We start from the raw sequence: 26,105 nt of genomic DNA, 5'->3' as shown, positions 1-26,105 counted from the left end.
AGGATGAGGCCCAGAAATCAGGATTTTAAAAAGATTTCCAGGTGATTCTAATGTGCAGCCAAGGCTGAGAACCACTGCCTTAGACTCTAAAGTTCAGAGGAATGGAATAAAGGCCTCCAGGATGTGTTATGTGCTCTAAATCTGCAACCAGTATACAACTGCTATTTCTCCAGTAATTTATGGGACCCGGAATTTATGGGTGAGGGGTGGAAATGGGAGTGGCTCTTCTACCTGTTAATTCATAATGATCCACCAGCCAGATCTCTGCTTCCCATAAGGGGAACCTTGAGCTGTAGTAGTTTAGAGGAGTGATACTTCCACTAGGGAGCACAGGAATTGATCCAGCAAGCTGGAATTGTGACTTGTTTTAGCAAGAAAATGTGTTGGGAGTGAGGTTAAACAGATTGTGGAGCAGAGGCACTAAGATACCTTATAGCTTCTACTTCCGGTCTCTCCAAACACTGTTCAGAGGTTGCTACATAAGGCAGCCAGGGTAACCTACTAGCGGATGAGAGACTTCATGGGAGAATACTGAGGCACCCCAGCCAACAGCCAGCACCATGTCACCTAACAAAACAGTGGCATCATTATGGACATTTAGACCCAGAAGAGCTCCCAAATGATTGCAGCCATGTAATGAGGCCAGGTGTAGCACTGGGGCAGAAGGATGGAGCACAGCTTCTGGGACATGGCAACTGTGTAAGGCAGAGACGTACAAAAGCCAGGAAGTGGTTATAAACCAGCACTGCTAAGAATAATTTTTTTCTTTTTCTTTCTTCTTCTTCTTCTTTTTTTTTTTTTTTGAATTGCATGTGGTTTAGGAGGTAAGAGCAAACAGAAGAATGCATCTTTTGTGCACTATATATCCTCTTAAATGAGTCTGGATATTATGATAAAGTTATGTAGAAACCCTGGCTTAAAACTGAAGAAAATTACAAATAAAATATGTGTTTACTTTATGTTTTACAATTGCCAACTTGCTCACACATATAAGATGAGGTTTTGTGGTATGTCTTTTTTTTAATTTTGTTTTATTGCTTAAAGTATTACAAAGAGTAGTACATATGTCTCCTTTTTTCCCCCTTTGACCTTCCCCCGGCCTCCCCTACTTGTGGTATATCTTTATAGTATAAAGTGAAGTCAGAAAGTTTTATTCAAGATCAACACACCGGGTTAAGGCCAGCAGATGAATAATAAACGTAGAGGACATTTCAATCAAAACAGTTGCAATAATGCTGTACCTGTCTGGCAGATATGCCATGCAGGTAAAATGTGTAATTATTTAAAAGTTAACCTTTAAAAACAAATCAAAATTATGCAAACTATTTCTGAAACATATTGTGATATCCTCTGTGTTAACAAATAGAATTACATAATCAAGTTTAACACATCATATTGCAAGATTAATATCTACAGATTTCTCATTTTTGGTAATCCTTCTAGAAATTTCTATAAAATCAACATTTTTAGTTGATATTCAGAGTCATCATGTTTAACACCACTTCCTACACTATAATAAAAGTACATGAGGCCCTGCGGAGAGACCCAAGAAGTTGACCAGATCTGAGAGATTGTGTCTCTAGGCTCTCATTGCTAATCTATATTCACACTCCTAGCTATAACATTTCAGAATTCCTCTATAACCCCAACATTCCCATTGCTTAAATGGAATTAAAGAATTATTTAAAAAATAACTCACCATGCCAACTTAGAGTCACGAAATTTGGATTTTATGGTCTCATATTTACTGTTAAGTAAATTTCCTAGAGTTGCTACAGTAAATTGCCTCAACGTTGGTTGTGTAAAACAATGGAAATTTATTTTCTCATACTTCTGGAGACCAGAAGCCTGAAATCAAGGTGCTGGCAGGGTATGCACCCTTTGAAGATGCTAGGAGAGAATCCTTTGCATCATCCAAATTCTGGTGGTTCCTGGAGTGCCTTGGCTGGTGGCAGCAAAATGCCAATCCCTGCCTCCATCTTTTCTAAGCCTTCTTCCCTGTGTGTGTCCTTGGGTTCTTTTCTCAATAAGAACATGCTCATTTGGATTTGAGCCTATTCCAGTATAATCTCACCTCAATCTTTACAGGTTCTTTTCTCAATAAGAACATGCTCATTTGGATTTGGGGCCCACCCTATTCCAGTATAATCTCATCTCAATCTTTACCTTAACTACATCTTCAAAGAGCCTATTCTCAAATAGTGTCACATTCTGAGCTTCTGGGTGAACATGGATATTTTGGGAGACATTATTCAACCTACAACACTTACATCACTTCACTTATAACTCACACTGAAATGAAAAGAAGTCAAATTATCACATAAGTAATGACTGCAAAAGATTTAAAATTTTGGTGAATTGCCTAAGTATTTTAAATCATCATCTCTACTAGAAGCACTGAACGATTCTCAATATAGTAAATCAAATTCCTCTTGGAAATATAAATCTTCAACAAAATTGTATTGAGCGATGAATTAATTTCCTGACACTCTCCTTTACAACTTTGTTTCTGAAGCTGTATATCAGAGGGTTCAGCATGGGAATTACCACTGTATAAAATACAGAACCTACTTTGATTATGAGCCTTGAGTTTTTGGAGTTGGGTACACAATAAAGGAACAGGAGAGTCCCATGGAAAATAGTGATGGTGGTCAGGTGGGAGGCGCAAGTGGAGAAGGCTTTTTGGCGCCCACTAGCTAAAGGCATTTTTATGACAGTGACAAAGATGAAAACATAAGTAGTGAGAATGATTACCAGGCTGCTCACCTCATTTAATATGGCTATGGCAAAGCAAAGCACTTGGCTGATGTAGGGATCAGAGCAGGAGACAGAAACAATGGCAGAGTGCTCACAAAAAAAATTATTTATGATGTTAGACCCACAGAAGGATAATGCCTGGAGAAAATAGGTGAGTGGAAGGGAAAATACTATTCCCAGGGTGTAGGGTCCAGCTACTAGTGATGTACAGAGCTTTGGGGACATGACTACCGTGTAGAGCAGAGGGCTACACACGGCCACAAATCGGTCATAGGCCATCACTGCCAACATGAATGTTTCTGCCACCGCAAATAAACAAGCCAAGAAGAACTGCATGATGCATCCTGGGAAAGAGATGGTTCTCTCTTCCACAACCAAGTTCTCTAGCAGCTTGGGTGTAATTGTAGTGGAATAACAGAAATCTACAAAGGACAAGTGGCTGAGAAAAAAGTACATGGGGGTGTGGAGCTGGGGACTGGTCCTGATGATCATGATCATGCCCAGGTTTCCCAGCACAGTGACCATGTAGACGATCAGGAATACCAGGAACAGGGGCACCTGGAGATCTGGAAAATCTGAGAAGCCCAAGAGAGTGAATGTGGCTCCGGCACTCAGATTTCCTTCAGTTAACAACATGGTGGTTGCTGGAGAACATCTGAAATAATGATAAAAATAACAACAATGATAATAATGACAGTACGTTTATATAACAGTTACCATGTGGCAGGGAAAAACATTAAGCTCTGTTAACTTCTTTTTTATTTTTATTATGAAAGTATTACAGATGTTCCCTCTTTTCCATTATTATGCTGAGCGAAATGAGCCAGTCAGAGAAAGATAAATATCACATGATTTCACTTAATGTGGAATCTAAAGAACAAAATAAGCGATATTAACTTTCATCTCCAAACAGCATTGGAGGCGATAATAGTTCTATTTGCATGTGCAGCCTATGAAGAGATGGTTCTATCCCACAGACCATGAGTTGAACCATAATGTTCAACCTGAGGATCACAAGAAAGGTAGCATCTGTGAGTCACCACAAGAATGTCCAAGCTTTGAAAAAATGATGGATATTGAAGGAATATAATCCTATATATCTTCAAGCTCTTGATTAATGATTCCTGAAGCTATAATAATTGGCTTCGTGTTCTACAAAAGATGTGGCAACCTGATAAAATAATGAAGTTACAGCTTTGACATGTTGTTCCCTCACACATCTGTTTTCTTTCCTACGTAAGTGTTTTTCTCACTTACTGTCATTGATGCTGTCCACATACTGATCTAGATTCCTTATTAACTTTTAAATGGCTATTATTTTTATTTTATAATTTTATTAGGCATATTAGAGCATTAAATGCTCATAGGATCTCTGAATTGGAAAGCAACTTAAAATGTATTTTGCTCAAGCTTTTCATATTCTCTAGAGCAGTGGTCGGCAAACTCATTAGTCAACAGAGCCAAATATCAACAGTACAATGATCGAAATTTCTTTTGAGAACCAAACTTTTTAAACTTAAGCTATATAAGTAGGTACATTGTTATTAACTTAATTAGGGTACTCCTAAGGCTTAGGAAGAGCCACACTCAAGGGGCCAAAGAGCCGCATGTGGCTCGCGAGCCGCAGTTTGCTGACGGCTCTAGAGGAAGCTAGAGAATATGGTAATAGTTACCAATGGTTACATAATCACCCTCAAAATTTCCTGCCACTCTCAGTATTGTAGATGGGTTTTGATTAAAGTTACATATGTTATTATCTTGTTTGGAGTCATGCAATCTTTGTTATATTTGTATATGTGATTTTGAGAAAGCAAAAGCAACTTGTACTCACAGCAGTTCATAACTGCAGAAATATCCTTAATCATTTAACAATTTTTTTCTTTTTCTTTTGCAGTTTATTTTGGGTTCCCTTCCTTTGCAACTAAAGATTCATGATAAATCACACGTTATCTCATTTAATCCTGCAGCAAGTTTTTGTTTGTTTTCTTTTTAAATATATTTTTATTGTTGATAGTATTACAGATATCTCCCATTCACCTCCCCCTCCTTTTACCATTAACCAATAGCATGAACATGTCTGAAATGTTCAACTTAATATAAGACAATTATTATGAATCTCATAAACAAAGATGCCGTTTTAGTTTTGCCTGACCAGATCAAGGTAGAAAGAAACTATTACACCCTTCATAGCTAAATGCCCCTTGCGCCATTCCAAACATGTATTTCCTACATGAGGAAAAGGGAATCAGCAGGCACAGGGAGTTAATGACAGATGAGCATGATTTAAAAAGCATGATTTTGAAAACGTATATTTAAATTCAGTTTCAGGCTTTGTCATTTACTACGTGATCTTCGGTGAATTACTGGAATTGTCTAAGCCTCAATTTCTTTATCAATAATATTGACATGGTAATAGATATTTCATAGGTGTGTAAAAATTAAATTAGGAAATAATATTAATATACTGAGCACAAAATCTGGTAATCATGGAATCCAGGAGATGCAGATTTCTCTATCCTCACCTCTTTTTATCCTTAGTACTATGACTAATTGGTATTATTTTTAAACCCTGATATTATTTTTTTATTCTAAGAAACAGATCAAGGATGAAAGTGGGCAGCAATGAATATCTAGGTACAATTTGGAATGTCAAAGTCTAGCTCAGCTCTTTCCTGGATCTCCCCTTGGCCCTATTTGTCTTAATTCACCAATTACTCTGCTTCCACAAGTTGTCTCTGTTTTCCCCTTTGCTTTCTCATTATTATCTGACTCTTTCTTGTCCTCTGTTTACAACCACAGGTTGGTGTCTTTGGGAGGCTTAGCAAACTGCAATCGTTCTCGGGTGAATTATGGTAGCTGGGTACCAGCCAGCTTCCCTGCTGCTGGACTGCACTGTGAGAGCATCAATTTCTTCTTCCCTTGATTACAGTGATTATCATAACAGACTTTGCTCTGAAAACTTTGATTTCTTCCTAGTAGCTAATTTATCAAATCTAAATTCTTCTGCTCAGTTTTACCTAAAGCCTTATCCTAGCTATCCCCCAGTAGTCAACCTTCTTTATTCATGCCAAATAAATGAGAAAGAACACAAGATAGGTCACGGAGCCTGAAACCAACTCACCTGAAGATTCTGTTTTTTGCTATTAATAGTCTCCAAGGAAGTTCCCACTCAGAATTCAAAATTATTTTAAGTCTAAAGAAGTTGGTAAATATGGAAGAAGTTTACAATAAATTTTAATTGTTGCAATGGCAACATTTTTCTTTCTTAATGTCCAGAAAAACAGAGAGAGAGAGAGAGAGAGAGAGAGAGAGAGAGAGAGATTGAAATTGATTTGGAAACTGAATCTGACTCCCAGAACTTATGTAGGGCTTATGTATACTTCCATGACCTTGGGGATTTTGACCCTAGAGAATCTTTAATGAATTATTTCTTTTTATATCACAAACTCACAAATTAGATTGAATGCTCTCCTGTATGTATTTTTTATAAGAATGCAATTTCTTCTAAATCACTGGAGATGATGCTTCATTAAGCCTACCTTATAAATTTCTTTTAAAAATGTAATTATATAAAATATACAAATTGATGTAGAAAATATGGTGACTAAAGTAAACTGCAAATGGAAAAATAAATAAGCTAAAATGCAACTATTCAGAGATCATTTCTGTTAACATTTGCTGTGCGATTTTTCTATCTTTTCTATGCATAATGTGTTTGTGTGTGTGTGTGTGTGTGTGAGCATGCACGTGCATGCATGCATTGACATGCATAAATAATATAACTTTTATTATGCCTTTTTCATTTCACATAAAATAATCATTATTGTTCTTGGAAACATTGATTTATTTTTTGAAATTAATGTGTTATCTTCCATATATGAGCAATCTACCCTTTCAAGCTTATATTAACCTAATTGAATAATATAATCTCTTTGTGCCTATACCATCTTAAAAATGAAAAATATATTTTAGAAGCATGTTTAGCTCCCTAAAGCCACTGGGTACCAACGAATCCATTGGTCTCACTATGCCCAAATATCACCCAATTAGATTCATGTAAGTTTTCCCTGGGCCCTTAACAACCAACTCACCATTGCCACACTCTCTACAGGAACCCAACACAACAGAAGCTATTTTCTTACTTCATTTTTATTGTTGACACTATTACAGATATCCACATCCCCCCTTTGCCCATCTCCACCCAACCCCCACTCCCCCTTCTCTCTGGCCATCACCACATTACTGTCTGTGTTTATGGGTTATGCATATATGTTCTTTGGCTAATTTTGTCACCTTCTTTCATCAAGCCCCCTCCCCCACCTGATTCCTCTCTCCTCTGAGATCAACAGAGGCTATTGATCATGGGGAATAGAATTATTTATTGTAATGGCATGGCCTTGCTCCAGAATCCTAGTGGGTCTCCATTGTTACTCCCCCCATAGGATTGGCTTGAGTCCACACTGCATCTGTTCCTCATCACTGACACCTCTACACCCTGGATCAGCTCTGGACCCAATTTCTGCACCAGAGTGACTCAAAGCTAGCAACTTTCTATGTTACCTGGTATATGAGCTTTCTATGCTACCTGACAAATTACCATCTACTCAGTGGCTTAAACTAATACACATATTTTATATCACACTTTCTGTAGGGCAGCAGTCTGGGCACCACTTGGCTGGGCTTTCTGGACTCCATAGAGAGTCATTAGGGTACAAATTAGGTGTCAGCCAGAGCTGTAGTCTCATAAGAAAATTAATTGAGAAAGCAGAACACTATTTTATTTAATTCTGTTTACCAGTCAGCAGAGGAGGGTGTGCAGAGCCTATATGGGGCAAGGGTGGACTTCAAGTGCTCAGCTTGGGTGATAAGGGGGACTGTGCTACTGGATCCTATAAAACTACTACATTAGGCTACTCTACCAAGCCTGGGAGACATAGAAGCTCTACCTAATACATAAAAACAAACACAGGGAGGCTGCCAACGTGGAGGAGACAAAAAAACATGTCTCAAATGAAAGAAAAGAACAAAACGCTAGAAAAAATAACTAAACAAAATTGAGACATGCAATCTTCTAATTGCAGAATGCAAAACACTGGTTATAAGGATGCTCAATGAATTTAGTGAGAACCTCAACAGTATTAAAAAAAAGAACCAGCCAGAAATAAAGGATACACTAACTGAAATAAATGACAATTTACAGGGAATCAACAGTAGACTAGATGTAGTCAAACCAAATCAGTGATTTTGAATATAAGGAAGCAAAAAACACCCAATCAGAACAGGAAAAAGAAAAAAAATAATCCAAAAAAAATGAGGCTAGGGTTAAAAGCATCTGGGATAATATCAAGTGTACCAACATTTCCATCATGAGAATGCCAGAAGGAGAATAGACGGAGCAAGAAATTTAAAACATATTTGAAAAAAATAAAGACAGAAAATTTCCCTAACCTGGTGAAGAAAATAGACATACAAGTCCAGGAAGCACAGAGTCTCACTCAAGATGAACCCAAAGAGGCCCACACCAAGCCAAGACACATCATAATTAAAATGCAAAGGTTAAAGACAGAGAATCTTAAAAGCATCAAGAGAAAAGCAGTTAGTAATCTACAAAGGAGCTTCCATAAGACTGTCAGCTGATTCATCAACAGAAACTTTGCAGGCCAGAAGGGATTGGAAAGGAATATCAAAAGTGATGAAAAGCAAATACCTATAACCAAGATTACTCTACCCAAAGGGTGTTGTTTAAGAGGAAGAAGAAAAATATATATCAAAAATATTAATAAAATGGCAACAAATACATATATATCAATAATTGAATCTAAAAAAATAAACAAACAAGCAGAACAGAAACAGACTTATAGATACAGAGAACATTTTGGTGGTGGCCAGATGAGTGGGAGGTTGAGGAGATGGATGAAAAGGTGAAGGGATGAAGAAGTACAAATTAGTTGTTACAGAATAGTCATGGGGATGTAAAGTACACCATAGGGAATATAGTCAATAATATTCTAATAACTATGTATTGTGTCAGATGAATGCAAGATTTATCAGGATGATCACTTAGTAAGTTATATAATGTTTAATCAGTGGATTGTATACCAAAAACTAATATAATAATGTATATCAATTGTATTTTAAAAATAAAAATGATTTTAAAACAAATAAAATATTGACACATTAATCTAATCAAATAATAGGAAATTCTTTTATATGACATTTAAATTTGTTTTCTCAGAAAAAAAATTGGTTTGATATTAGAAAATTCAAAAAATGTAAGTTGTTACATTAAAATGTTTAAGAGTTAAAATGAAGAAAAAGTAGCTTAGTTTAACACTCACCAAAAAAAAAAATACAAATAAAAAACATAACTTTGCTAATCTGGGGAAACGGGTTCTATAAAGACATAGCAAAAACATTTTAAATATAAAATATTCAATGCTTTTCTTGTGACATCAGGAAGTCAAGGATACACAGTTTTACTATTTGTTCAACATTACACTGAAGTTCCTAGCACTGAAGTTAACCAAAGCAAAAAGAAAACATGAAAGAAATAATATTGAAAAAAACAATATATTTATTCAGAGATTATATAATATGCATGTTGAACATCCAAAATAATCTATAAATAAATTATAAAATTACTACATTGTAGGCTATGATGCTCACATCACCTCGAAAATCCCCACTTCACATGGCTTAAATTGAACGGAAAATTGACCTGGACAATCACTTGGTCATGTATACTATCACAGAAAACTTTATACTCCAATTTTTTAATCAAAAACTTAGTTTAAGTAATCAGAGCTTTCATCCCTAATATAATTTGTAATTTTAAAGTTGTTTTACTAAATATTAGGGTGAACAGATGTTGGACTATCAATTGCAAGCTTACCATAGATTCATGTACTGATTTACTAATGAATAACTCTTACCAATACTCTCAAAAAGAAATAATTAATATTCTAGCTTTACATTTATCACAAGACAATGTAGTGTTGAATAACTTCTTGACTGTCTCCTTCACATCTTTGTTCCTAAGGCTGTAGATCAGTGGATTCAGCATGGGGATGACCACTGTGTAAAAGACAGAGGCCACCTTGACCATGAGCCATGAGTTCCTGGAGTTAGGAACACAGTAGAGAAAAAGAATGGTCCCATGGAAGATGGTAATGGCAGTCAGGTGGGAGGCACATGTGGAGAAGGCTTTGTGGCGCCCCCCAGTTGAAGGCATCTTCATGACTGTGATAAAAATGAAAACATATGAAGTAAGAATGATCATCAGGCTGCTTATTTCATTGAATGTGGCAGAGACTAAAATGATCTTCTGGCTAATGTAGGGGTCAGAACAAGACATAGAGACAATGGCAGCATGCTCACAGACAAAGTTATTTATGATATTATTTCCTCTGAAAGATAATTCCAATAGAAAGTAGGTAAAGGTCAGGGAACAGGCTATACCCCAAGAATATGATGCACCCACTAAGAGGGAGCAAAGCTTCTGAGACATGACTACCGTGTAGAGCAGAGGGCTACACACTGCCACAAATCGGTCATAGGCCATCACGGCCAACATGAATGTTTCTGTCACCACAAATACGCAGGCAAAGAAGAACTGCATGATGCATCCTGTGAAGGAGATGGTTCTGTCTTCCACAACCAAGTTTTCTAATAGTTTGGGTGTAACCACTGTGGAGTAACAGAAATCCACAAAAGACAAATGGCTGAGAAAGTAGTACATAGGGGCGTGGAGTTTGGGATTGATCTTGATAACCATGATCATACCCAGGTTCCCCAGCACAGTGACTGTGTAGATGGCTAAGAATAACAAGAACAGGGGCACTTGGAGTTCTGGATATTCTGAGAAACCCAAAAGGATGAAAGTCACGTCAGCACTCTGGTTTTCTTGGTTCCTGTGGACAGAAGAGGAAAGTTGACTCAGAGAAATGAGAAGCAACATTTGGATAAGGCAGGTTAAAATGAGCAAATGTGGAGAGACATAGTGAATATACAAAATGTTTTGGAAAATACTTGCTTTCACTTGCTATATTATTTCAGAAGCTAGATTTGACTAATATCACAATTCTAGAGTGAATATGACATTTGTGCAGGTGAAGTGATAAAAGAAGGTAGTTGAGAGAGGAAGAACAAAAAATAGAGTTCTCTGTTATATTTTAAATGCTCAGACTCGGTATCCTCAGAGACAATTAGCATCGTGAGAAGGACCAGTCTAGCTTTTTAACTGAATATGAGTTTAGTTAAAATGCTTGTCTTGGAGGAAATACATATCATAAGTTTCTATAATTTCTTCCATGCTTAACCAATTTAACAAGGAAGAGTTAAAACTCAAAAGGAAATTAATGCTCTAACAAAATGATCGTTACAATTTTTCTTTTTTTTTCTCTCTATTGTTGCTAGAGTTATCTCTAAATTTCCCTTTGGGGTAAAAGCTTATACTAATACTAAAGAAGTTAGATTTGCCTATTAAATCAGAACCACTCTGTAAACTCACAATGCACTGAGACATATCTTGAGTCCTACAAAACAAGTTCTCATAGTAAAATCCCATGGGACCTAATCTTCCTGAAGTAGCATAAAATAAGGACATTTATGGGGGAAAGGGATTCAATGGATTTTTTTAAAATGTCTTATGCTCTTCCAAAATGCTTCAACTGCCTTTTTCTGTCATTATAAGCAATTATTCTCAACGCCATTTCCTGACTGCTCACTAAAACCTAACATAGCGCTAGGCATAAAAGGAAAGTCATTCCATGTAGAATTCTGCAAAATTCTAAGTCTTGTTATGAGCTGAAATTAAACACTCCATAGTTTTCACTCTGTTTTCATGCCTTTCTCCTCCATGATCACAGGTAGCACTGAAAGGTTTCCCACATATATAACCATATCATTCACATCTCCTTGTACCATGTCTTCTTTAATTGTTTCTTTAAATTCCTTTTATTTAATACTTGTGGTTTGATCTTCCATCACATTTATTATGATTTCCTGAATGTATTTTTCAATTTCACATAAAACTCATTGAATGTGAATCCATAACTGACCACATTTTTGCTCACTTTTTCCAAAATCTATATTTATTCTCTATGGCTGTTGTAACCATTTCTGAGCATCCCAGGGTTAACAAGGAAATAGTCATCATCAAAGATGAACATACCAAAGTGTTCTTCTATAGGATGATTGGATAAAGACGTGCTACATATATACAATGGAATACTACTCAGCCATAAGAAAAGATGAAATACTGCCATTTGCAACAATATGGATGGATCCTAGTGAAATATTATGCTAAGTCAGAAAAAGTTAAGAACCATATGATTTCACTCATATGTGGGATATAAAACTGAAAACAACAAGTGGACAAACAAGAAAAATAAATAAAAACTCATAGACACAGAAGGAAGGGATTGAGGGGTAATAAAGGGTAAAGGGAATCAAATAAATGGTAATAGAATATTTGACTTTGGGTGGTGGGCACACAGTGAAATATACATATGATGTTTCATAGAATTGCTTACTTGAAACCTATAAAATTTTATTAACCAATGTCACCCCAATAAATTTAAAGAAAGATAAATATAATTTCTGATATATATTCATCTCATTCCTACACACATATCTTTTCCACATGGGTAGCTTTTCACTCTACCTCCTGCCTTCTGTATTTATACCATCAGACTTGGGGTCAAAGTTCACAGTCCCTCATTTAGGCCCATGAAGTGTCAACATGCTCATTGACTGAGAGCTCCAGGTGCTGTGCACACTCGTTGCCTTCTTTCCAGGGACATCTGACCTGGAGCGGCTTTCTCATTTTATAGCCACTCTGTGCTCAACACTGTTATAGGCATTTTAGAAAGCATGAAATTATAAAATAATGATCTCACCCCCAAATCTGTCCCTTCTGAGAATTATCTTGAGGAATTATATATAATTACAAATGATATAGTACAACATAATTCTTGTTTGTCATTAAAATTAAAGCTTGTGCATATAAACAGAAGGATAAGAATATTGTGATCAACAAAAACTGAAACTTTCCTAGTGATGTAGGTCAGTGAATATTCAAATACTTCCAGTTGGCTAAGTAGATAGCCTGGCAGTTAGATTGACACACATGTTTGCCTCCTGCAAAGATTACTGGAGTACATTATCTTCTTTCTAAAGTGAAATAAAATAAGATTGAATAAACTCACCTGAGCGCAGAAGAATTTGACTTATTCATTTGCTAAAGCTTCTTTGTTAAAACTAATGAATTCCAGGAAAGTCCCTGCTGAGCATTCAACTTTTAAAAATATATATATGGTAACAAACCTGTGAAAATATTAATAGGGGTCTCCAGTGTGTTGTAATATTTAAGGGAAATGATATTTCCTCTAATCTATTATAAATAAACGTGGAGATGACAGAGAAAAAGGGAAACCAAAAAGCTGAATCCTAGCACCAAGCAGTGTTACACTTATATGCCACCCAGACCCTAGGGATGTTAGCCCTGGAGAATATCATGGAAGTATTGCCTTGGAGACTGCAGACAGAGCAGATAGATGAAGTAATGTCTCATGTGATATTTTGATTACATATAATTTCTTCTAAAGATTGGGCAATAATTTCATCATCAACTTTAACCTATCAATCTTTTAAAAATGTTAAACCAGATGTAAAACATTTTGTCTTTAAATACCTATAAAATACAGAAATGTACAAAAGAAAAATCAACTATTGGTGCAAAATTTAGAGAGAACTACTCTTAACCATGGTTGTATTTCTGGTTTTACCTCTCTACGTAAATATATATTTACTACTGTGTACCTTGATATAAAACTTATACAATAAGTATCACATTATTGTTATACTGCCTACTATCCTTTCCTTAACATTATATTTTGAGCTTCATTTTTCATGAAAACAATTTTCTTAAAATAGTACAGCTCTTCTAAATATGAGCACAATGAAACTCACTGCTTACGTTTATTATTGACATTGAAAAATGACATTTATTGGATAAAAGACTTAAATGTAAGACAGGAAACCATAAAAATCTTAGAAGAAGCCATAGGCAGCAAAATAGTAGACATTTGTTGTAGCAATATCTTTATCGATACAGCCCTTAGAGCAATGGAAACTAAGGAGAAAATAAACAAATAGGACTACATCAAGATAAAAAGCTTCTGCTCAGCAAAAGAAACCATCAACAAAACAACAAGAAAGCCCACTGCATGGGAGAACATATTTGCCAATGTTATCTCCTATAAGGGTTTAATCTCCAAAATGTATAGGGAACTCATACAACTTAACAAAAGGAAGATCAACAATCCAATCAAAAAATGGGCAAAGGACCTAAATAGACACTTTTCAAAAGAGGACATACAGAAGACCTTCGGCCATGATACACATGAAAACATGCTCAAAGTCACTAATCATCCGAGAAATGCAAATCAAAACAACCATGAGGTACCATCTCACACCTGTCAGAATAGCTACCATCAACAAATCAACAAACGACAAGTGCTGGAGAGGATGCAGAGAAAAAGGAACCTTCTTGCACTGCTGGTGGGAAAGCAGACTGGTGCAGCCACTGTGGAAAACAGTATGTGTTTCCTCAAAAAACTAAAAATGGAACTTCCATTTGACTCTGTAATCCCAGTTCTAGGAATATAATCCAAGAAAACAGAAACACCAACCAGAAAGGATATATGCACCCCTATGTTCATAGCAGCACAATTTCCCATAGCTAAGATTTGGAAACAGCTTAAATGCCCATTCAGCAGATGAGTGGATTAGAAAACTGGTACATCTACACAATGGAATATTACGCTGCTGTAAAAAAGAAGGCATTCTTACCATTTGCAACAGCTTGGATGGAACTGGAGAACATTATGCTAAGTGAAATAAGCCAGTCAGAGAAAGATAAATATCACATGATCTCACTCATTTGTGGAATATAATGAGCAACATAAACTGATGACCAAAAACAGAACCAGAGACATAGAAACATCAAACAGACTGTCCAACCTATGAGGGAAGGTGGGGGTTGAGGGGGTAAGAGATGAACCAAAGGACTTGTATGCATACATATGAGCATAACCAATGGACACAGACAGTAGGAGGGTGAGGGCATGTGCTGGAGGGTGGAACGGCCGGAGAGAGGTCAATTGGGGGGAAAAAGAGACGTATGTAATACTTTCAACAATAAAGAATTTAAAAAAAAGAAAAATAACATTTTCACTTGCTATTTTATTTATTTAGAAGTAATATTCATAAATATTATTGGATAAAAAAGACACCTCCATGTATTACCCATGTAAACACTCCACGATTGGATAATTACAGAGAAACACCTGGAGGTCCTGCTGCTTCTAACTGTCCCATGGTAGCTGACAGTCATATGCAAAAACAAGAAGCAGTCATCACTTTGGATGATACTAACCATGGGGCCCTAAAGCAGCGGTTCTCAACCTGTGGGTCGCGACCCCTTTGGTGGTCGAACAACCCTTTCACAGGGGTCGCCTAAGACCATCCTGCATATCAGATATTTACATTACGATTCATAACAGTAGCAACATTACAGTTATGAAGTAGCAACAAAAATAATTTTATGGTTGGGTCACAACATGAGGAACTGTATTTAAAGGGCCAGAAGGTTGAGAACCACTGCCCTAAAGTAAAGGCATTCGAGTCCTCTCGCAGTCACAGAGCTGTCTCTTGCTTCAACAATGTTTGGACAGAACAGACCAAGGACTCCCTCCCCTTCTTCCAGCCTCCAGCCACTCTCCAGAGTCTTATCTAGTCACCACCTTCAGAATCACCTCTGAGACCAGCCAACACACCATTTTTTTTTCTACCTTAACTCCTTATTGCCGAACAACCATGAGCTCCCAAATTGGTCAGAATTATTCCACCCAGGTGGAGGCTGCCATCAACCACCCGGCCAACCTGCATCTGTGGGCCTCTCACACCTACCTCTCTCGGGGCTTCTATTTCAACCATGATGATGTGGCTCTCGGGAGTGTGGGTCAATTCTTGTGGGAGTTGGCGGAGAAGAAGTACGAGGGCGCTGAGCATCTCTTAAAGTTGCAAAACAGGCACGGTGGCCGTATTCTCTTCCAGGACATGCTGAGGCCTTCCCAGGATGAGTGGGCAAAACTCAGGACGCCATGGAAGCCGCCCTGGCCTTGGCAAGGAACCTGAAGCAGGCCCTTTTGGAGCTGCATGCTCTGGGTTCTACCCGCACAGACCCTTAGCTCTGTGACTTCCTGGAGAACCACTTCCTGGGTGAGGAGGTGAAACTCATCAAGAAGATGGGTGACTAACTTCTGCAGGCTGCTGGCCCCCAGGCTGGGCTGGGCGAGTATCTCTTGGAAAGGCTCACCCTCAAGCACGACTAGGAGCCTGTGGAGCCCAGAGGCCTTTCAGAGGCCCCTCTGCATCCCCTGGTGTCTGGCTTTTACCTGAGCCTCTCCCTGAAACTACTAGCCATTTTTTTAACCACCCTGGAGCCCTCTCCCATGCATTAAACCAAATGAAACAATAAAGGTTTTGCAGCAAAAAAAAAAAAAAAAAAAAAAAAAGAAAGAAAGAAAGGAAGGGAGGGAGGGAGGGAGGGAAGGAAGGGAGAAAGAAAGGGCATTCATTAGCATCTGCCCAGGGAGAGCTTTGGCCACCTCCTTTCTGGTATGAATAAAACTCATATTGGTACCTTCATTTATTATTCTTTAAATTTTGCTATTATAAACATATGGAAATATGAACTGAGTGCATTTTATTTCAGAAATGTCTAATTGTATCAAAAGTCTTTTTTAAAATCATTCTATCAATTTGAAATTTTAAGAGCAATGAAAATGTAAATGGTTGAAGAAATTAAAAAATTAATATTTTTTAAAAAAGAAAAATAACATATATATTGTTTAAGAATCTGCCATATCTTAACATATAAATATCTCAATCTCCTTACTTGATTTAATAGAAAGGTGTCAGCAAACTTTTACTCTAAAGATTCATCTAGTAAATATTTTAGGCTTTGCAAGCCATATAGTCTCAATCTTAACTCTTTAATTCTATGTCTTAGCATGCCTGCAGCCCTAGGCAATACAACAATAGGCATGGCTCTGTTTATTTATAAATAACTGAACATTTTATTTATAAAAAGACAGTAGACAAGATTTGATTTGTAACTCATAGTGTGTCAACCCATGCAAAGCAAATTAATTACTTGATTGTACAAGGTCCAAAATTATTTCCAGTTCAGTAGGCAGATGTCCTTTGAGTAGTAATACAGGAACCTGGTTCATAATGTGATCATTATAATGTAATTATAAAATTGTGGGAGAAACAATAATTTGCTTTAAAATATATTTCACTCTTCTGCATTGTCACTATGCATAAGTTGTTTTATTTGTTTTGTTTGGTTTTTTACTTAAACTTTTGTCAAGCATAATTAGACTACTTCTCTTGAGATCATTGAATAATGTCAAATATTTTTCCTGATTGGCAAAATCATAATACGACTTTGAATTAGGGGCGAGATTATACTAAGATAGATTACAGGAACAAGAAAGAAAAACAAAAGACTTTTTTTATTGTTGAGAGTATTAGAGATGTCCCCCCTTTTTTTTCCTCCCCCTTAACCCTCACCATCTGATTTCCTCCCTGCCTCAGGCCTTCACTACCCTATTGTCTGTGTTCATGGGCAATGCATATATACATATAAATTATTTTATTAATCTCTTCTGCCCCCCCTTCCCTCTGAGATTCATCAGTCTGTTCCATGTTTCCATGCCTCTAGTTCTATTTGATTAATCAGTGTATTGTGTTCATTAGATTCCACATGTAAGTTAGATCATGTAATATCTGCCTTTCTAGTCCACTGCTGATGGGAATACAGACTGGTGCAGCCACTATGGAAAACAACGTGGAGTTTCTTCACTATTAAAAATGGAACTGCCATTTGACCCAGTGATCCCACTTCTAGGAAAAGACTTTTAAAGCAGAGAAGATAGTATGGACCAAAGTAGGAATTTGGATGTTCATATTTCTATCAATTAGAAGTATGTTTTATGCAGGTAGCAGTACAAGATAAGGTTGGAGGATTGGAGGAGCCAAAATTTGTAAGGGATGCAGTAGGGATTTGTGTCAGTTGTTGAACCCTGTAATATGGTTTTGTACCAAAAGGACAAGTGTTGAATAATGAAGAGGTTGTGGTTGTAAAAAGGTATAGGTATTGGGAATGAAATTTGGTTCTAATATTATAATCACAGGATTTAATTTTGCTGCACTAATTATTTATGCAGACAGAAAGAGGTAACTCCCATTCTCATTTTAGTTTGGAAAGGAACATTTTATTCTTGACAGCCTTTCATTGCAGGTAAGCCAATGGTTGCAATAACTAATGATAATTATACGGGTACCTTGCAATGTTAAGTAATCAACAGTGGTATTATATATGAGAACTACAGCATCTAGCACCTAATAACCTAATCAGGGGCCTGAAGATGTCTCTAATACAGAAGAAAAACAAAAGGGAACTCTCAGTAATGTCTTCAAACATTTCAAAGCTAAAATGTGAAAGGCTGGCCTTGTTTTCTGTGTCCTCAAGAGAAAGAATTCATCCCATTACTTTAAAAACCACAGAAAACAACAACAACAAAAAAGGAACTTTCCACAGTACCCAAAAATTCCTATAGCCCCTGGGTTGCCCAGTTTCACTGATAGGACATGAGAAAGGGCTATACAGACATAAACTTCAATGTAAGTAAAAGGAAGGAGAGGGCTCTTGAGAAAGAATACAGAAACAATGAAACTTCACAATGTCTCTCTGCATTTCCCATGTCCTGTAACTGATCCTCATGCTTGCATAGAGCTCTCAATAAGATCGCTTCATTTTTGGTCTTCTCAAAATACCCTATTGTTTTTAAATTATCTTCATGCTTTTCAAAACCCAGAATGTGGCTATTGAAAATCATCTTCTTAACCCTCTGGAGGCCGCAGTTTACACTCTCCTGCCCCACGGATAAGGTCTCCAAGTGGGTCCATGCAGTGATGCGAAAGGCGGTGGGGGAGCTGGAAGGCTCCCTGCCCCAGCCCTACACCCATGAGATCCAAGGCACGTGCTTTGTGCTGAACCTCAGCCTGGCCCGAAACCCACCGCACTCTGCACCAGTATTGTGGCTCAAGGCTCCAGAGGCCACTTTACCATGGCCGGAATCTGGGTTATCCCTTTGGGGATTTCTTACGTCGATGACCGTGGATGTGCAATTCTTAAAGAATGGGCAGACCCTGGGCGAATCGGAAAACTTTGAAGCAGCTGTCTCAAACTGGCCCATACTCCGCTTATTGCCGATGTGTATTACATTGTCGGTGGCCTGGCCCCCGGGGAAGGAGCGGTCATCACCAGGAACAGAAGTGGCCCAGCGGGCATTTGGCCTCTAGATCCTTTCAATGGAGCATGATTCCGGGTTGAGACAAATCATGGTCACTGGAAGCCAGCACCTGAGGATGACCGAACAACACCTGCCATCAAAGCCCTTACTCCCACCGGCCAGGCAAACCTCTTCCAGGTTTTGCCAGTGTTTCCGATTGAGCGCTGACAACCCAGGCAAGTGCATGAGGAGGATCAGAAACCTGGGTTAAAAGGAAGTAAGCAGAAGAGTGAACTCACCTGCTATGACAGGTGATTTTTTAAAAATGAAATTCTTGAAGAGCTGCATTTTAAAAAACAAAACAAAGTGAAAGGACGGTATTATTTTATGAACAATGCAGGCTCTTTCCTCATTAAACTTCTCAACTGTGTGAGGTGGGGGTGGGGCAAGGAGATCCCTTTGGAGCTGCATTTGGTAAAGTGGGTAGCAGGCTCCTTGCATTCCCTTCCCTTCATGGTTTGCCTTGCCCTCCCCAAGCTTCCTCTATCCTGGCTGGAACCACTACCTCAAAGATAATTGGTCTCAGAGGTCAAAACCTATCCCAGCTTCTCGCCATTACATAGCTATGTTGTCATACCTCAACTTACAAAGAAATAAGCTCTTTGTTCATTATGAAGTGTATGTAGAAGTCTGAGAGAGACGATTCTTCTCAACGAAATGGAAAGCTCTCGTTTGAATAGAGCCTGTTTGGTGTTTGTTATTCTAACCTTTGACCACGTATTTCCATGTGTGGGATTCTCATTTTGTATAATGTTTCTAACCTGATGTACTCCCTTTTTCTAAATAGTTACTTTCTTACTGCCTTTTGAAAGCAATATACAGCCAAATAATGTCTGATGGCCACATCATTAGTCAATAAAATGCTGGCAAATAAAAATTTCCAAGATAAAAAACAAAACAAAACAGAATGTATTCACACCTGACAGGTTGGTTGAACTGCCCATCCTATAAAAGTAATTATTATAGTAATTAAATAGGCATACTCTAAACTTGCTAATCAATAAGGAATTGGTTTAATTCAAGCTTTATTAATTCTTGTGTATAAATGAGGAGACCATTCTTGCAAACATATAGAAGTATAAAAATATAGCATACTATGAAAAGTAAGAAATGTAATTTGAAATAGCCTCTCAAATCCAATATGATAATAGGTGATGGATGGATAAATAGATGATGATAGATAGATAGATAGATAGATAGGGCCAGAAACAGAGATAGAGATAGTAATACCTTTGAGAATAGAAAGTATGAAGTGTGTACCCATGACTAGTGCTCTACGTAGTATATCTAGGATAATTCTCAAATAATGAGATTAGACAATTTCCTTTATCTTTCCATGATCTAAGCTGGGTCTCCTGTATGGAACATATTTCAAAAAAGATTAAAGAGTAAAGAAAAACGTGGTATGGATTTCTTAATTTCCATTCTAATATTATTTCAAGCAAGGGACAACTTTTTGCTTGTTTTCATTCATTTTAGTTTGACGTAATGAGAAAAAATGTTGGCATTAATTTCCCCCAGTATTGCAGCTTAGGCTCTCATATATTTGTGGTCTTATTCGCAACAGAATTACATAATAATTAGATTGTTCTACAAATAGTCCACTACAAAATCCCTCTGCAAAAATCGTAGCAGAAAGTCTGAATTTATCTTTCCTTTGCAACCGATACAAATACAACATCCACTAGATGGCAGGGTGACACCATAATTTAAATCAAGACTCAAATCTCATCCTATTGATTGCTTTAAAGAGAGCAACAGAGAAACCAATGGAAAGCAAAATGTTCATAGTTTGAATATATTCATTCCACACCCCTTTCTTTCAAGGATAAGGGAACAAATGTCCAAAGATGGTGAATTACTTGACCACATTCAAGCATAGACACCTTTAATGTTTAACTTTATTTTTCCATTTATTAATTTTGAGCTACAAATATTGTTGTGTAGCAGTGTTAGCTTGGTCACTTACACAGTCACATAGTATAGGGAATAAAGCATATTAACAGCTTACTTCAATTTACTTATAACAAATAAATGCACAAATAAAAAGTAGATTCAAAATATATACAGATATTGGTATAAAAATAAAAATCTTTTCAAAAATACAATTCTTTCTAAAAGCAACAAGCAAACTAAAATTGAAAATTCATTTACCTATTAATATGACACACACATGTGTCATTTATATATGCATGCATTTATAGATAGAAGGTGTCATGTATACGACATTAAATATTACAGAATTGAAACAGAACATTTAATTACATTTATAGATTTAATGACAAAGTTAAATCCAACACTGTCCTATATATTTGAGAAACTCAGAAACAAAGAGATCCAGTAAAGTTAAAAATAAAAAAATTAGTAATTTCTAAATTAATTTCATTGTTGTCATAAAAAATATTCTGAATGACTTGAGCCTTTTTAATTTCATTGTGGCTTGCTTTAAAATCCAGAAAATGATCAATTGTGGTAAATTTTCTATTGTATTGAAAACATGTGAATGCTGGTTTTCTTGGAAGTCATATTCTGTAAGCATTAACTAGGTCAAATATGTTCATTATATCATTTAGAACTTCTATACCCTTAGACATGTATTGCTTTACTCATCAACTGAACAAGGATGGTAAAGTCTCCCATGATGATGAAGGACTTGTCTATTCTAATAGCTCTGGAAATTTTTTTACCTATTTTGAAGATCCATCATTGAGTGCACAAACATTTGAATTGTAATCTTTTTTTATTAGGGAAACTTCTATATAGTATGAAATAATCTTCTCTATCTTTAGCAGTTATATTTACTTAAAACCTTATTTTATTGTAACTGCATGAGCTTTCTTTAGAGATAGTTTGCTTTATATATAAGGGGTAGACAAAAGTAGGTTTACAGTTGTTTGTATGAAAAATAATACAATAATTAAAAAATATTAAGGTAAGAATAAACTCTGTGCTTTATGTATTCACAACTATAAACCTATTTTTGCCCCACTTTGTATTTTTATAATAACTAAAATAGATGAAAACATGCATAACTTACTGAGAAATTTACCCAAGCCTTTACCTCACAGAAACATTTATTTATGTTCACCAAATTCTATGGCAAAATTATGATAATATACAAGAATGTTTTTCAAAAAAAAAAAAAGACACCTTAGAAAGCTATCAACACTTTTATGTATAAAACTTGGGGTGTGTTCATAAGGCTGATAAAATGACCAAATATGCTTCTGAATTATGGTCATGTCCTGCTTCTTGATCTCTGTGCTTGTTAGAGATGTGTGCTCATTTTGTTAAAACTCGTGATGCTGTCCATGCCCTTTTCTATATGCATGTTAACATATATATATAATTGGATAAAGATATTATACAAGTCAAATTTTAAAAAAGGATGCCGAAATGATATGTGAAAAAGTAGAATGCAGACCATAAAGCTTTAACTGTATTAAAAGAAACAAACACTATGTTACAATAAGCTAGAATCCACCATGAAGTTAGAGCAGTTATTAATATGTATATACCCAATGACAAAGCAAGAATAGCCACTAAGCAGTAACTATAGGAGATGGGAAGAGACATACACAGAGATTCCCAATCAAGGCAAAAGAAAAAATTCAAATACTTAGTAACTAGGGATACATTCCCAAGCAATGTAACCACATATATCTCAAAGAATTTTTTTCAATTTCATATGAGCAGTTATAAAAATTGACTATATTTTAACCAATGAGTAAAGCATTAATAATGCCAGCAAAATGATGAACATGTAAATAGCATTTTTGAACATTCATCATTCATCATATAAATTAAAATAAGAAATATAAGAAAAAATTTTCTTAGTGAAGTATCTTCAAGGATTTCATCAGTCAAAGAAGTTTCCTAAGAAGAAAAATTCCTCATATTTGAGGAAAGATATTTGACAAACCTTAGAGACCCTTCTGGGGAGAAAATCATTTGTTCAATCCTTTGATGGAATTTAATGCAATTAAGAGCATCTCTGGGGAGTTGAAATCATTCACCCAAACATATGTTTTGCTTAAAAAATGTTTTTCTTTATTAATGTTTTATTCTTAAAATCTTTATTGTTGAAAGTATTACATATGTCCCCCTTTTTCCCCATTGACCCTTTGTAGTGCCCCTGCCCCCCTTGTTTAAAATTTTTAATCATTCTTTCTTATATTTATCTAATCAAAAAATCTCTTCTAACTCTACTTTCTACGTTTTCTTTTATACCTGTTACTATCAAGAGTAATATCCTTGATCTAGTTTTTATGAGGACTTCCTCCTTGCTGGCAAGTTTGAAATAAAACTTTGATAGTTTCATCAATTTATTTGAAGTGTTCATATTTATTTTACCTGATTAATTTCCTCTCTAGGTTGTTTGATGATTAGACAAATTTTAATTCTCAGAGTTTCAGTTTACTCGATTGGTAAATAAAGCAGATAGTTAAATCATTATTTCAAAACTACAGTTCTTAGAGCTTTTTAAGAAAAAAATGTTCACAAATACCAAATGTTGATTGAAATCATATTTTATTACAATGTTACTTAAACATGTATGGATATAAGTCAGAAAAACCTTATGCTTATATTTCTAACATGATTAAAATGTTTGTATAATATGAAATATTATGTTAAAATTCTCAGTTCAAATGTTTCGCAAAATTACTTTACACATTAAAATAATAACAACAATAATAAAATTATTTTCAGCAGTTTCTATTTGAGGAGCAATACTCTTTTTCATTTATCCTCACAATTACCTCATGAGGTAGTTACTATTAGCTTTTTTTATAGAGGAAGAAAGCAAAATTGCCTTACTAGGGCCCCTCAACTAGGATGATATTATTCATCTACATTTTAGTGTTCAACTGTACCAACTTCATATTTTTTTATTTTGAGCATGATGAGAGAGCACTTGGCTATAATTGTCATCTCAGTTATTAGTATAACTTTATAATTACTCAATAACTAATAATAAAATGTATTTTATTGGATGATAAATTTAAAGGTTTAACCAAAATAAAGTATTAAAAATAAAACATTTGTTAATAATTTTTTCATTGCTTCAAAGTAACCCTTAATAAATTAATGCAAATTGACATGTAGACTGCATTATAATTTCACTCTAAATTCCGTTATCAACTGCTCAAATAACAATTTTCTTGAATTTTTAATACATCTACAAACATGTGACTTTTAAGGACAAGTCTCCAATAATATTTCTCTATTTGAACTTCTCTACAATTTTTTATTATACACATGACATTATTTTATCATTTTATTTATATACTAGAGGCCCGGTGCATGAATTTGTGTACAGGTGGGGTCCCTCTGGGTGGCCAGCAGGGATCGAGCTGAAACCGACAGTCCAACGCTGCCTGCAGCTCCTACCTGCCATTCCCACTCATCCCAGCCTGCCGCAGGCTCACGCCCAATCAGCCCTGATGGGGAGAGGCTTGTGCTACTGCAGCAGCAGCAGAGCTCACCAGGCATGAGCCCTGCGTCTGGTGCCCTCCCAAAGGGAGCGGCTTGTGGGATCGGGCTGAAACCAAGGCTCACGCCCAATCAGCCCTGATGGGGAGAGGCTTGCGCTACTGCAAGGCATGAGCCCTGCATCTGGTGCCCTCCCAAGGGGAGTGGCCTGTGGGATCGGGCTGAAACCGGGTCTCCAACATCCCCTGAGGAGTCCTGGATTGCGAGGTGCAGGCCGCCAGGCTGAGGGACCCCACCGGTGCATGATCAGGCCTGGGAGGGACCACAGGAAGGCTCCAGGGCGTGTCCGGCCCATCTTGCTCAGTCCCAATTGGCCGGACCCCAGCAGCAAGCTAACCTACTGGTCGGAGCATCTGTCCCCTGGTGGTCAGTGCACATCATAGGGACTGGTCAACCATTGACTATCTGCCCCCTGGTGGTCAGTGCACATCATAGTGAGCAGTTGAGCAGCCTTAGCACACCATTAGCATATTACACTTTGATTGGTTGTTCGGTTGTTCTGCCGTTTGGTATATTTGCATATTACCCTTTTATTATATAGGATTCATTTATATATTCAGTCTATATCCATTTTTTCTCCCTAACTTGTGCAATATAATGTCTTACTCCATTCCACCATGTTATTTTAATGATGTCTAATGAGTCCTCTGTTATTAAATAATCAACAAAATTGTTATTTAATGAATTATTTGAAAAATTCAATTATATAGAACTCTATAGCTATCTAAATGCATAGAAGTTCCCTAGAAACTGGAAATTTGTCATTCTCATTTTGATGGTAATAGAAAAAAAAATTTTAAGCATACTCTAGATCAGGTAATTTCAATACCAGCATTTACATTTGTTTTTACAATCCACTGGCTCCAAATACATTTTCACTAGGGTATCCATTCTTCTCAGACATTTAAAAGTAGCCAGACATTTTACTCTTCTGGCATAATCCCATTTGTGTCTAATAATAACTAGACCCCTGCTATACACTCAAAAGTGGCTTAGTTTGGACAATAAATTATATGGCTACTTTATTTATAACCAATGCCACCATTTCATTACTACATTAAGAAGAGTTTTATAGCAAAATTTTCTGTGATTATTAAAATTTTGTGATTTTAAAATGCTTTTGTTAAAATCATTTTAGAAAAACTCTTCCAATTTTTATATAACCATTATTTTTACATAAATAACATTTTTATTGTTTAGTGCCCACATGACTAACTTTTTATTTTTAAATTGTTACAATGAATGTGGAAATCATAAGCTAAGTAGTAAAAATAATTCTAAATTTCTGATGCTTCTTTTTGATGAGAATGCAGGAGGGTAACAAAGTCATATGGACCCTCTGGATCTAGGATGATCAATATGAGAGTTCATCTAGAGACTCATGCATGGAACCAGAGTACAGGGAGATTCAAAAAGTGATCACCAGTT

The 26,105-nt window shown here is 36.3% G+C and overlaps 3 protein-coding genes across 3 annotated transcripts in view; all 3 read right to left on the bottom strand.

The window, feature by feature from the left end:
* The window catches only part of LOC102260304 (olfactory receptor 5D14), a 15,817-nt gene extending 13,707 nt beyond the window's left edge, over positions 1-2,110 (bottom strand). The window contains exon 1 of the mRNA XM_005885103.1: positions 2,075-2,110. Coding sequence (XP_005885165.1) covers positions 2,075-2,110 — 36 coding nt within the window. The remainder of the gene's footprint in view (positions 1-2,074) is intronic.
* Positions 2,111-2,448: 338 nt separating this feature from the next.
* LOC102259988 (olfactory receptor 5D13-like) lies at positions 2,449-3,393 on the bottom strand. Its single transcript, XM_005885102.1, has one exon. The coding sequence runs from the start codon at positions 3,391-3,393 to the stop codon at positions 2,449-2,451; it is 945 nt and encodes a 314-aa protein (XP_005885164.1).
* Positions 3,394-9,697: 6,304 nt separating this feature from the next.
* On the bottom strand, positions 9,698-10,714 carry LOC102259691 (olfactory receptor 5D13). Its single transcript, XM_005885101.1, has one exon. The coding sequence runs from the start codon at positions 10,712-10,714 to the stop codon at positions 9,698-9,700; it is 1,017 nt and encodes a 338-aa protein (XP_005885163.1).
* Between the last annotated feature and the right edge of the window lie 15,391 nt (positions 10,715-26,105).

Source organism: Myotis brandtii, unplaced genomic scaffold (genome assembly GCF_000412655.1).
Source record: "Myotis brandtii unplaced genomic scaffold, ASM41265v1 scaffold892, whole genome shotgun sequence".
Lineage (NCBI taxonomy): Eukaryota > Metazoa > Chordata > Mammalia > Chiroptera > Vespertilionidae > Myotis > Myotis brandtii.
This window is presented reverse-complemented; position numbering and strand designations above follow the sequence as displayed.

Excerpts from the sequence above, each read along its gene's own strand:
- LOC102259988 (XM_005885102.1), bottom strand. The coding sequence starts at position 3,393 with ATGTTGTTAACTGAAGGAAATCTGAGTGCCGGAGCCACATTCACTCTC.
- LOC102259691 (XM_005885101.1), bottom strand. The coding sequence starts at position 10,714 with ATGTTGCTTCTCATTTCTCTGAGTCAACTTTCCTCTTCTGTCCACAGG.